This window comes from Marmota flaviventris, chromosome 13, assembly GCF_047511675.1.
Source record: "Marmota flaviventris isolate mMarFla1 chromosome 13, mMarFla1.hap1, whole genome shotgun sequence".
Taxonomy (NCBI): domain Eukaryota; kingdom Metazoa; phylum Chordata; class Mammalia; order Rodentia; family Sciuridae; genus Marmota; species Marmota flaviventris.
Window position 1 is genome coordinate 51,956,525 of NC_092510.1, and position 13,613 is coordinate 51,970,137.

Genomic DNA, 13,613 nt, shown 5'->3' on the forward strand with positions numbered 1-13,613 from the left:
GGAATGTAAGATGGTGCAGTCACTAAAGAAAACTGGTGGTTTTTAAAGTTAACCACAGCCCTACCATAAGCCCTAGCTATTCTATTCATAGGTATATATGCAAAAAAATTGAACACAGTTGTTCACATAAAATCCAGTACATTAGTTCATAGCAGCTCTATTTATATTAGGCAAAAAGTGCATAAAACCAAAATGTCCATTAACTAATGAATGGATAAACAAAATGTGGTATATCCATACAGTGGATTACTCAGCTATAAAAAAATTGAAGTACTGATACATGCTACAATATAGATGAATTTTGATAACAATAGGCTAAATAAAAGAAATCAGACACAGAAGCCCACATATTGTATGGCTCAATTTATATGACATATCTAGAATAGGCAAATCCACAGAAACAGAAATGAGTTTAGTGATTGATTGCTTATGGCTTATGGGAGGAGACAACATGGAGTAACTAATGGGTAAGGGGTTTCGGTTTGGGGTCATAAAAATGTTCTGGAACTAGATAGTTGTCTAACATGGCCAATGTATTAATGCCACTGAATTGTTTTTTGTTTGCAGTCCTTTTAAATGGATGGTATGATAAATTTTATGTTATGTGTACTTTGCCACAATAAAAAGAAAATGAAAAAATATGTCTACCTGCTTAGTCAAGATTCAGGATATCCTTTTCTGGGGATATCTATAAGTTTACCTATACATCTCTATATACTTATATATCATCTATTATTCACAATTATATATATTATCTATTATGTACAATTATATAGAGAGCTTTTCAAAAGAAATCTTTCTGTGATCAGGTGAAATGATGCTGTTTTGAGTGAATAACAAATTGCCTTTAAAATGTACATTCATATTGACTGTAAGCCAAACTAGTAACTATGCAGTTGGAATTCCCAGTCTTAAGTCGAGTGAAATCTCACATGCTATCAGACCTAATGCTGTATCTCAGATGACAGGTAGTTAGTACAGGTAGAAATCAAAGGCACAGGTTTTAAAGCTAAGTGGAGTTAATTCAAATTCTAGCTCTTCCAATACCAGAGGTGAAAATTTAGGCAAGTTACAGTAATCTCTGAAATCAGTTTCTTCACTAGTAAAATGGGAGTAATAACATCTAATTTAAGGTGATTTAAGAATTGAATTAATTTATATGTGAAAAGTTCTTAATACTTAAGTACTTAACAATTGGTATGGTAAATGTTCAATAGGGTAGCTATTTATAAGACTTACAAATATTCTAATGCGATCCTTTTATAAATTTTGCAAGATAGTCACTTTTAGTGGGAAGGAGCCTGCTCATCTTGCATGAGCATGATAGGGAGTGGGAGAGTATCTTCTTGCACACCAACTTAATACTGGCACAGATGACTTTGAAATACAATGAAAGTTATCGCTTTTCTATTTCTACTGTACCTTAAATCCCCACCTCAGTTCTTGTCCAAGGATTGTGGAACCTTTTCTACAAAACTGTGGCACCAGCTCAATGCACATCTTCTTACTAAACTTAATAGTAAGGACATGTTTTAAGGATAAAGAAAGGACATTATTGCGTATTTGAAGTTTATAAAGAAAGAAGTCAAGAAGGAAAACCAACCAAACAAACAAGAGAATTATAAAGAAAAGTAGGTCTTATTTCTTTCACCATGTTCCAAATTACTAATTTCAGATTGGTCCGAGGACCCAACCTGTTGGGCTGAGTGGAATATGCTCACTCTGATCCAGCCAACGAATAAAGAAACTGGTATAAAGATTCAAAGGAAATCATGACTCTTGCAAACAAAAGACAAAGGGTGTACAAAGGATCATAATTCAAGTGGGAAACCTGCTTGATGGTCCCAGCTCAGCACAAGGATTTCCACTTCTCCTTGACATCAGTCAGCTGAATGTCAGACGTACCTAAGGCAGTTTTGCTAAGGGGTGTGAGAAAACACTTAAGTCTAAAATCTATTCCCCTCATCCTCAAGGAGTTTACGATAGCGCTGGAGAGATTAGCCCTGTAACTAACACTCCAGGGTGGTCAATGAAACATGACAAATGAGTTGGCAGAGGCCTTGAAAGAAGAGAAATTCATAGTTAAAGATCATTTGGGGCTGCAAGCTTGTCAAGGAAGGCTTTAAAAGGCGGGATGAGAGCTAGGCCTTAAACGGAGGGTATGGTTAGCGGAGGACAGGAAATCCAGGCGTCCCTAGCTAAGGACTCAGGCTGGGTACTAACCAGACTAGCCCCTCCGGTCACGGCGCATGCGCAGCCCCACGCTCGCGGGCCGCGGGAAGCCTGCCAAGACCCCGCGCGCCTAGGCGGGAAAAGACACGCGCATGTGCAGATCAGCGCTCCGGGCTCGCCAGGATGGGAAAGGGGAGGTGGAGTTTCCAAGTGGGAACTTGACCCGTTACCATTAGCGGTCATGGCGGCGCGCTCGCCGTCCTCACCGCTCCCTCCGCCCTCGGCGCGACCGATGGGCTCCCGGTCCCCACGTATTGGGCGGGGAGCTGAGGTCCACACGGTACGCAGCGAAGCCTCGGGGCTTACCAGCACAGTGCGGGAGGTCGTCGTGGATAAAAATGACATACTCTGGCGGGGCGAAGAAGGGTCAGGGGCACCGCGAGGGCCCGCGGGGGCTGCTCAGGCTCATGCTCCCCTCCTCAGCGAGCCCGTGGTGTCCAGGCGGCTAGAGGGCATCTCGGTAGAGGAGGCGAAGATGACCCGGACGCAGCTACTGGAGGAAGAGTTGAGCTGCCTCAAGGAGGAGCTGGCATTGTGTCAGGTATCTAGGACCTCCGCCGGCCTTTCCCTCCACAGCCCGGCCCGGGAGACGCGCTTTTCCGCCCGGCCTTGAGCTGTGTCGCTCCGCGGATTGGGGACCTCCCCGGTCCCTCCCGCGACGCCGCCTACTGGCTCCTACTGCCTTCTCGGCCTGGGGCTTGAGGGACCCGGGCTCCTGCTCCCCTGCGGTCACCCGCCAGGCAGGGCTCGCCTTCGCACCCGGGTTTGGTTTGGTCACTTGGATACATCCAAACGGCGCATCGCACCCCTTTCCGCCTTCCTCCCCGAAGTTCAAGTTCCGGTTGTGGTTGGTGTTTGTAGCGGTACCTGATCCCAGAAGTGGAGTGCAGCCAGCAAGTTGAACAGAAAAGCTTAAACACTTATGTTAAAATAAAATCCGCCAAAGAAATAGCTTGTTTTTAATTTCCAGACTCCTGCTGTTGTACTTACAGGGTCAGACTTGTAAACACAGACTCATAATCTTAAGGAAGTCTTGGGCTGGGAACTTTTACACACAATAGATGATGCTTGAGACAATTTATTAGCCAACTACAGTAATTCCATAGTTCCCATAATCCAGGAGTGAGAAATCTCATTTTTCTTCTGATCTCGCTAGTGAAAAGCATTTGCTAAGTCAGTTGCACTAAAACAACTTCTTATTTGTAGAGTTTGTGTGTACTAAGGATGATCAGCCCCACGTACATAGACTTAATTTTCCTTTAGTTTTGCCTGCTTATCACTATCTCTTCCCGGATTTTACCGGAACCTTCCCACAGGGTTAGATTAAATGTTGGGAACTCAATAACAGGTCTTTAAATTCCTGTCTTCAAGATAGATACCAATTAGAAACTGTTCAACACCAAGGTAACTTTGTGAACAGTTTTATCAGTTTAGATTAATAAAACAGTTCATGAAATTGATTCTCTCTTGTAGTTTATTCTGTTGAATTTTTTTTGCTGCTTTTGTAGGCCCTTGCTGAGTCAAGCTTAAGTATATCTTTGATTAAACAAATTGAGGAGGTGTTATGTACCTATTCTTCACTGGTTAAGGGGGCAAAAGGATGAATAAAAGACACCAAAGACTGCCTGTCTGTCTGCCTGTCTATCTATCTATCTAAAATTCTACACACACACACACACACACACACACACCCCTCAACTTTGGGGAGTTTAGGAATGTGAGCTCATGATAAAGGTCTTTGTTAAAAGTCATAATTTAAGACACAGTTTGCTCATGTTTTCTGCCCTTTCCTTATGCCGTTCCATAATTAGGACCTTAGCTGGCTAAGGAAATAAGTTATTTACTTTTTATAATTAAATCAGGAAGTCAGTGTGGAAAACAGCCTGATGAACCCTTTCCCTAAACCCATTCATTATTAGATTCTTTTAAAATGTGGCTCCCAATATGGCATTGGCCTTTTTGACTTTGGACATACCTGGACTAGGAAGATTATTGCATTACTATAGGCAGAGGTAAGAATATAGATATGGTCGTAATTAGCTTAGAATGATGATCCTTTTGATTCTATCATATACTGTTAGATGATGATAAGCATTCCAATAATGAAATGAAATTGGCATTATCCCACACCATAAAACTGTAGTCAAAACAGACTCTTAATATAATTGAACTCCCAATTTTTTTGTAAAGAAGTATTTCAGTGATTTAAACTCACTTTTAGATATTTTTATTCTTTCACTTATTTATTCAGGTAGAAATCACAGTACCTGAGAATGTATAATATTAAAACTGCTAGAAATTTTAACCTAAAGTTCATTTTATATCACCTTAGTAACATATATACACATTTAATTTCAGAAAGAATATTTATGATAAAGGTTTGTTATTAATTCTGATATTTTCTATTTTAAAAGATAGTGTTCAGATCTAAATTAATTCCACATCCTTATAATGGGTCAAACATCCTGTTTGGGGAAAAGAACCCTGTTTGATCAATAAATGATCATACATAGTAGCTTCTGTTAGGTTAGTTCCTTTCCCATACACATTTAATTTATGGGAATCAGTTATGTGTGATTGGTGGGAAAAGTTTGATTCCAGGTACCATTTCACTCCATTGGAATGCCTCAGAGTAGAAAATAAGCACTTCTCTTAATGTGAGCATCTTATCTCACTATAGGTAATTTTATTATTTAAACATTTTTTTCTATGACTGCCACATTAGCAAGCAAACTACATATAATGTTTAGCTGAAGAAAAGGTGGTTGATTTCAATGTGAAAAGCTGTCTGTATTGTGCTTACTGAGGATTGTAGTTTAGCTTCCAAATATAGCTTTTGTCTAAGGAATTTTTCAAGGGTGTTCCAAAAGGTGATTCTGAGTCCATGAAATTTATGCCCCCCCCTTTTTTTGTGGATTTAAAGCCTAACTCTATTATATTCTTAATTTTGATTATATCTTTCAAGAATGTATTGTTTGTGACAAAAGAAGCTGGAGATATGAATATATGCATGTTTATCACAATTTATAGAATACCAGGTGAGGAAAAGTAATGTTACATAGTGTTCATAAAGCTTATTTTCTGTTTTAGTAGCAACCAAAATATTTACTAAACCTACAGAGCAATTTCAGATAAAACATTATTTAGGACATTTAAATTACCAAATTTAATGATGAAAATAACTTTGGAAGCACATGATATTGGAAGTAAGAGTGTATGATCAGAGAACTAGTTCCCTTATATTTTATGTTGGAAACCTTGTCAAGTCATTCAAAAAGAAAAAAAATGAATTTGAGTATGTATTGTGGAATTAGATTCCTCCTCATTGTTAGTGGCTATATTCTAATAGGTGAACTTTTTGTGAAGTTATTTTTCATAATGATAATTTGCTGAGTGGCTACTTTATGTCATATTTGCAAACAAATTCCTTCCATGGTTTCCTTGAGTTCTGATGGGCAAATTATTTGTTTAAATGTAGGAAATAGTTTTTGAAGGTTTGGTGAATTCATTCCTCCATTAGAGGCAAATTGAAGGCCTAATATGTTTCCAAAATGAATCCATGTGTTGGGAGAGTAGGTACCCACTTCAAAAGGGGCAGTTTTGGGTGTTTGTGTTTATATTGACCGTGTCTATTTCCATAGAAGCTGATAAGTAAAAGACAAAAACCAATCTACCTCTAAGGAAATTTTGAATCAAGTTTAGTCAGCTGTTTCATAAGCTAGGGGCTGTTTAATAAACTTTATGAGAAGGATTAGGAATTTTTAAGTATTTGATTGTGTTTGGAAGTTCTGTACAGAAAACAAATAATTTTATTATGAGTGATTTTAAAGGCTTTTAATTTAAAAAAATTTAAAAAATATCTTTAAGTGTCTGAAATAGGGAAAATACAAAGAATGTGATTGGCAATAGTTTCCTTGTTTATATATTGTTTGGAACAGTTTTGAAATTAGTTCTGTGGTATTTTTTTTTTTTTTTTGGAGTGGTTAACTTTTTCTATATGAGAAGGATCTTGTTAATAATTAGAGGGATAATCCACATTAAATTTAATATGACATTCAAATAATTAAAACAAAATTCTTGGGCTGGGGTTGTGGCTCAATGGCAGAGCACTCGGCTCGCACATGTAAGACCCTGGGTTCGATCCTCAGCCCACATAAAAATAAATAAATAAAATAAAGGTATTGAGTCCAACTACAACTAAAAAATAAATATAAAAAACCCCCACAAAATTCTTAATAGTCTTGCAATCCATTTTTAAAATTTTTAAATTTCAGTGCTGCTGGGAATTGAATTTAGGGACTTGTCCATGCTAGGCAAGCACTCTGTTGAGCTATACCTCTGGCCCTTCATTTGTAGCATTTTATTATTCGTCAGAAGTCTTACTTTGGTTTTCAAATTAGTAGACATGATGGCTGTACTTAATAATAATGTATTACATGCTTGAAAATTGGTTAAGAGAATAGATTTTAATCTTTCTTACCACCAAAAAAGCTTACATGAAATAATGGATATGTTAATTATTTTGATTTAGCCATTTCACAACATATATGAAAATTTCATATAACTATAAATATAAGCCATTTTGTCAATTAAGAAAATAAATTTACCAACCCCCTTCCCCCACAAATTCTAGAAGGCTGAGTAAATATATTTATAATCTAGGAGAAGACAAGACATTTCTAACTAGTACCTAAAATCCACAAGCCACCAGGGGAAAGATGTATAAATTTGAATATATGAAATTAATGACTACTGTTTTTCAAGAAAATTCCCATTGTAAGTAAGTTAAATAAGCAAGAGCAGTCTGGAAAAAAGTATTTCTAACCCACTTGGCAGGCATAAACCTAATTTTATAATGTCCTCTAAGTTTCAATAGCACCTCTTATATTTCATTGGCAGAACTTGGGCACATAGCCATAAGACAAGAAAGGCCAGTGTGATAGTTGGCCAGCAAAGTACCAAAATGGTTTCTGTAACTAAAAGAAGAGAATGGATAATGGAGAAAGATATTAATTCAGGTATCTGCCACATAATCAAACAAATACAGGATTATTAAATGAAATATGCCATGAAAAAAGAAGGACAAAGGGTAAGGGGTTGCAGAGACTTGTGAGTCTTGATAGCTTTTATAAATATGGTAGTCAAGGAAGACTTCCCTTAAGGCAGTGATATTTAAGCAAAGACTTGAATGAAGTGAAGGAGTAATCTATATAAAAATCTGGAAAGTAGTACATTATGTGCAAAGACCCTACTGCAAGTAGAGTAACAAAGTCATTGTGAACAAAGGGCAGAGTGATAGATGAGGCTAGAGCTACGTGTAAGGATGATGTGGGGTTTTTAGGTTTGGTAAAGAGTTTGGATTATCTTCCTAATTTAATGGGAACCAATTGAAGAGTTTTGAATTGTAAGGCTAGGAACCGTTGAAGAGAGCTAAGAAAGAAATGGTGTTGATTTCGATGAGGGAGATGGTAGTAGAAATGGTGAAGGTGATTGGTATTGGGATGTATTTTTTAGTGCCATTTACTGATGGTTTGGATATAAAGTATGAATAAAAGAGCAATCAAGATTGCTTTCTGCATTTCAGGTTTTTGAATTAATGAGTAGATGATGATGATGCCATTTTCTGAGATGCAGTGGGCAGATGTGTAAGATGGTAAAAAATCAAGAATGTTGTTTGGACAAATTAAATTTAAGATGCCTATTAGGCATTCAAGAGAATCATCAGGTAGCCAGTTGGAGCTATAAGTGTGGACATAAGAGTACAGGGGACAGTTAGAAAGATAAGTCTTAGTGAAGAGTTTGTATGTAAAACCATGAGACTGACATGAGGTCTACATGGGTAGTAGCTTTGAACATATTAATGTGAGGATTTTTCAGAAAATATTGATGCTTGAATCTTACTTGAGACCAATTAATCAGAATTTCTAGATTGTCACTATTTTTTAAAAGGTCCTCAAAATTGATTTCTAACTGTCTACTAGAGTTAATAACAATTGACTTTTGTGATAAGGATTGAAACTTTCAGTTGTCCATTTGATTTGATAGTATCTTGAATAATAATTTTATAACATGGGGAGAGAACTCTTTTGGAAGATACTGTAGAGTGAAAAGGAGGTGCGGTCTTAAATTATCTTGCTGAAAAGGGGAGCTGAAAACTGGTGTAATAGTTGCAGGGCAATTTTAAAGTAAATTTGCCTTGATATTTAGTATTTCAGTATTTGCATCCCAAAATGCAAGTGATAGAAGTATTAAAAGTGAATATGGGTTACCAATATAAGACATTAAAATAAAGCTTTCCTGCCATTCTTTCAAATAATTCACTGACATAGAACCTAGGGATCAAGGAATATGTTTTTTGTTTTTAAATTTAATGTAATGTTTTATCTGATGACTATATAAAGCAATGCACTTAAAATACCTTTTTCTTTTCTTTTTTTTTCCTTTAAGGCTGATAAAGAATTTGTATGGTCATTGTGGAAACGCCTCCAGGAAAAAAATCCAGATCTCACACAGGCTGTCAGTTTAGTTGTGGAAAGGTGAGTTCCCAAATTAATTTTTCATGAGTATTTGGATTGTTGAATTTGTTTCATTATAATATACTAGCTTTTTGTTGCTGTGACAAATATGTTCCTAGTAGTCCATTCTGCTGTCAGTGGATTAATCCACTGATGAAATCAATGCCCTCATGTTCCAACCACTTCTCAAGAGCCCCACTGCTGAACATTTCTCCACTGGAGACTAAGCCTTCAACACATGAGCCTTTAGAGGACATTCTAGATCCACACTACAACAATTTCTCTTCAGTGTTAAACTTAAAACTTGTCATGAATGCCCTGAAGAGATTATTGATTTCCAAACAAATGTGGAACAGAGTATTATAATTATTGGATTTATTACAACAAGGGCCAATTCACCAAGTACAGATAGGGCTTAATTTCCTGTTTATATTCTGACATATTTGGGGAATTTGCAGGTAAGAGAAAACTATTACTTATATACTATGTGAGTGTGGGTATTTGTGTGTGTGCATTTGTATTGAGCTATTATAGCACAATTGAAAAAATTGAAGAAGTTCCTGCTATTTGACTTCTTACTCCATAGACTGTCCCTGTGGACTTCCTAGACCTTATTCAGTTTTCCCCTAAGATAACTGCAGTATATACTTGAAAGCCTGGGATGACCTTGCCAGAGTAGAGTAAGTAGTCTAGAATAGGTTGAGAGATTTTACTTGTATTACTCTGTAGGGGATGCCCAGTCATTTAACTATAGATTATTGGGCCTCTCTTTGGTCATTAGAAATAGTCTAGTGTTGCTGGATAATACTTATCAAACATTTGGTATACAGTAGTCCCATGATGCTTAGAACAGCACTTAAAACACTTGCTTTCCTATTAAGTGAATTTCATTATATTTCCTAAATGAGAAGCTAAACATATGGATGCCTTGCTCTTTTCTTTTCCCTTTTTTCTTTATTGGAATCATGATCATAAAATCTGAACATCATTTTTGATAACTTGAACTGTATTTACTTTTGGAGTCTCTGGCACTGGGATTATTCCTACTGGCTGGAATTTGACTTGTTAAAATCTGTGATGCATACTTAACTATGTCCTATTTTAGTATTCTTGACTGTTGTAGACTCTTAAAATGTGTAATCAGTTTCTCCTCATGTTGCTGATATGCTAATTTATCAACCAGGTTTCACCTTTTGATGATCAGAAATAAGTCCTTTGTTCAAACACTGGTTGTTACTTCTTCAATCATCTTGAGATGATATGTGATCTGTCTCCCTTTATTTTTTAATTTGAAGCAGGCTAAGCTTTCTAGGGAAGGTCTTGGGACTTCAGTTGTCATTTCTGTGATACTTCTTCCTTCTCTCCTTTTATTTGTGAGTTTATTTCAACTTTTTGAAAACTGTCCATAATTTGTACTTTCTACTTGGTTGAGGAGAAGCAAATATTAAAATATCATGAGGCCATTTTCCTCATCCTTTATAATTCCTTTTAATATTTATAATATACTTAATGTATGTTTTTATAAGAGTGTATATACAAAATTTGTATTTTATAAAAAAATACACATATTAGAGGCAGGTACTTAGAAGCCTTTCATGTATATTGAAATAACATGTATAACATGTTACACATGTGTATACATGTATAACAGGATAATGTGTATTGAAATTTTTGGAGATTACTGTTTTATAGCTATCATTTTCAAAATTCATTATACCCAAGATATACTTGGACAATTTAACAAAATGTAGCTTTGTCAGGCTTTCTCAGTCTACTTAATCTCTATTGGTGGATGTAGCTCAGTGGTAGGGTGCTTGCCTAGCATGTTTCAGGCTCTTGATTTTTTAAATTGGAAACCTATAGTTGCATTTATAATTTTATGACTGTGTAAATGTTTATTTTTCAGAGAACCGTGTAGTATGTTTGAATCCATTGAGAAATGAAAATTGTATGGATCTCAATCTGTATCTTTCAAAAAAATATTCTAAATATCAAAGTCAAGAAGATTATGGAAAGAACCTATTATCTGACCCAAAATAATTAATTACCATTAATTACCCAAACAAAAGTCTTGATTTTCCTGGACAATATTTTTCAATATCTAATTTACCTTATTTGTACTTTCTTTTATAAAGACTGCCAATATTCTTTGTAAGACATTTGCCTAATGGGCTGAAGATATTTTTCCTTGGGTTTTTTGCCTTAAGGTGTGGATTTGGACCAGTTGCTTTCTAAACCTACTCTCAGCTGTCAGCCTAGGTTTTCTTTATTGTACACCTGCACTTACTCTGTAGTTTCTAGTGTCTTATATCTTCCTTTTCCTTTAGGTTGGATTATTTTTTCAAGTGTTTCCTCAAAAAGAATGTGCTGGTGGTATATTTTCTGACTTCTTATATGTCTCAAAATGTTTTTTTGCCTTTATGTTTGCTTGATACTTCAACTGAATATAAAATTTTATGTTCATGTAGTTTCCCTTGGATTTTTGAAAGCATAGCTCTGTTATCTTATTTCAGTATAGCATTATGCTACTGTTAGAAATACCAAGGTGCCACAAGAAATCAGACATGTGCTTGATAGTGGGTGAGTAAAGCAAACTTTTACTCTTGCCAGAAGGGTGTCCTACTGGAATCTGGGTGGCAAGTGCACCTGGGTGGGCAGTCTGCCTGCTTATATTCCTAACACCTAATGGCAGTTCTGTCCTTTACTCTGATTGGAGGAGTTCAGGGTTATAATCTCTGCAATTGGCTAATTTTAAAATTGGGGTGGGCAAAAGGAAGGACTATAATTAAAATGGCTATAATTGTATGCAATTAAGGCTATATTCTGAAAATGGGCCACCAGACTTTCTGTTTCTCACAAATCTCTGCTTTTTCTATTTTACAACTTTCGGCTTCATTTTCATTGTAACCTTTGGTATTGCTCTCCATTCTAGATATATTAACTTTTTGAGGTGGAAATTGCCCATGGTAATGAATTCTCTGCTTTTTAGCAGTTCAGATCCCCATCCTGGTGATTAGGAGCACTTGGTAAGGTCCTTTCCAGATCACTTGAAGCTTGTCTCCTTCATTAAAAATCAAGTCACCAGGCTGGAAGTGATGAATTGTAAACTCTAGATTCTGAGATTCCTCAGAGATCACTCTTGAGAATGTGTGAGAAACCTCTTGACTCTTCTGTCAGTGGTGCCATCTACTAGGATGGTTCAGAGTCTTGCTGACTGCATGCTGTTTCCCTGAGAAGCACCAGAGACATTTCCTTCTCCTGTTACCCTTTTTGTTGCAGAATGTGCATTGGTTGTCTTCCTCTAGGGTCCTCTCAGTTCCCCTGATCAGGAGGTCAGTTGACTCACCAGAGTTGTAGAGCCCTTAAAGGTGTCCCATGATTCCCTGGGTCCTGACTGACTTTAGAGGGCAAGGGCCAAAATACTGGATACCTTTTCCTTGAACCTTTTACTTCCTTTTATTTGATTTCTAAGTTTTGGTTTTAAACATCTAGCAGGTGAGTTTTACCAGTAACTTTAATGTCTATAATTTTATAGTTATCCCTTCCATTTAACTGGGGTTAGTATTAGCACTCAAAGTCAGCTTATATCCTATTCTGCCCTGTAGGCGATGGCCTATTATCTCAAATTAACTCAGATTCTTCTGTTAGAAGGAGTACTTTTTCAAAACATAAACAGGCAAATGTTATGAAGGTCTATAAGGAAAATACTAAATGAAATATATCTATAAGACCAAAAACATATTCAGTTTGTTTAATAGTGTTGAACATAATTTCTATAATAATACTACATATTTGGTATCTATTTTGCCTCCACAAAGACACATAAATATATCAAGTCAGTTACATATGAGGCCCTGTACAAATTTTACTGTCTTTTAAAACTCTTTTATAATTTTACATAGCTTTAATAATTTACCCAAACCTTTACTTAATTTTGTATTATATTCCTTGGTTATTTTGAGATCACAGAACTCTTTATAACAAAAATCTATCTTTTGAACACAACTTTAAATACTCTTAAGTCTAGCCTACTTTGGGCCATCCTAACATGGAGTAGGGTGTGAGGCAGAGACTTACCTCAGGTAAGGCAGGGCTGTTGACAACACAATACAACATTACATCTGAAATATAAGTCAAACAGAAACTAAGAGAGCTCTTAACTTTTTTGTGGCAAAAAGTTTTTATGTTCTACATTGTGGAACATAAACAAACATAAACAAACCAGGCTCCCATTACTTTTCAAAAATACATTTAAATTTCCATCCCAGTGTAAAGAGTAACACAAAGTTTTATGTATAACTTATTGATGAAAAGTTATTTTTATCCAATTATAAAATATTAAATAACATACATAGATCTCAAACTAAACTTATTATTTCTATATAAGTCTGAAAGAGTCTACTGCTATAGACAACTCTAGTTTCGAAAATAACAGCCTGGTAATGTATTCCTAAGCTTTACATTTTAAAATACTTGTATATTTCATCCCAGGGGAGGGATCATACAGTCTGGGATATACAAAATCTGTGCCTTAATCTTTTTTCTCCTAGGTGACATTCAGGGGTTAGAGCCAATTTTGATAACGCATACATGATATGGACACAAGAACCCATGACATAGAATACACAGGTTAAAATAAAGCATGTCACAGATTTTTACAGAATGACTCAGACATGAAAAGGGGTTTGCATTTGGGACCATTAAGAATAGAGTCTGCCAGCCATGTCAGATGCTGAAATCAAAGGTTCAGATGGCCATTCATCCTCCATGGGGGCAGATATACTTCCACCATTATTAGTTTACTTACCTGCTCAGGACTTTTCAAAGGAAAAGAAGATTTGTATATATAGGATCTTTCCATTGTTC

The 13,613-nt window shown here is 36.1% G+C and overlaps 1 protein-coding gene across 6 annotated transcripts in view; it reads left to right on the plus strand.

Moving 5' to 3' along the window:
* The first annotated feature begins 2,342 nt into the window (after positions 1-2,342).
* The window catches only part of Cntln (centlein), a 306,285-nt gene continuing 295,014 nt past the window's right edge, over positions 2,343-13,613 (plus strand). For 5 of the 6 annotated variants that reach the window (XM_027950608.2, XM_071600659.1, XM_071600660.1 and 2 more), the window contains exons 1-2: positions 2,343-2,773; positions 8,680-8,768. In XM_027950608.2, coding sequence (XP_027806409.2) covers positions 2,414-2,773; positions 8,680-8,768 — 449 coding nt within the window. In that variant the 5' untranslated portion in view covers positions 2,343-2,413. The remainder of the gene's footprint in view (positions 2,774-8,679; positions 8,769-13,613) is intronic. The other variant, XM_071600662.1, reaches the window with a different exon arrangement.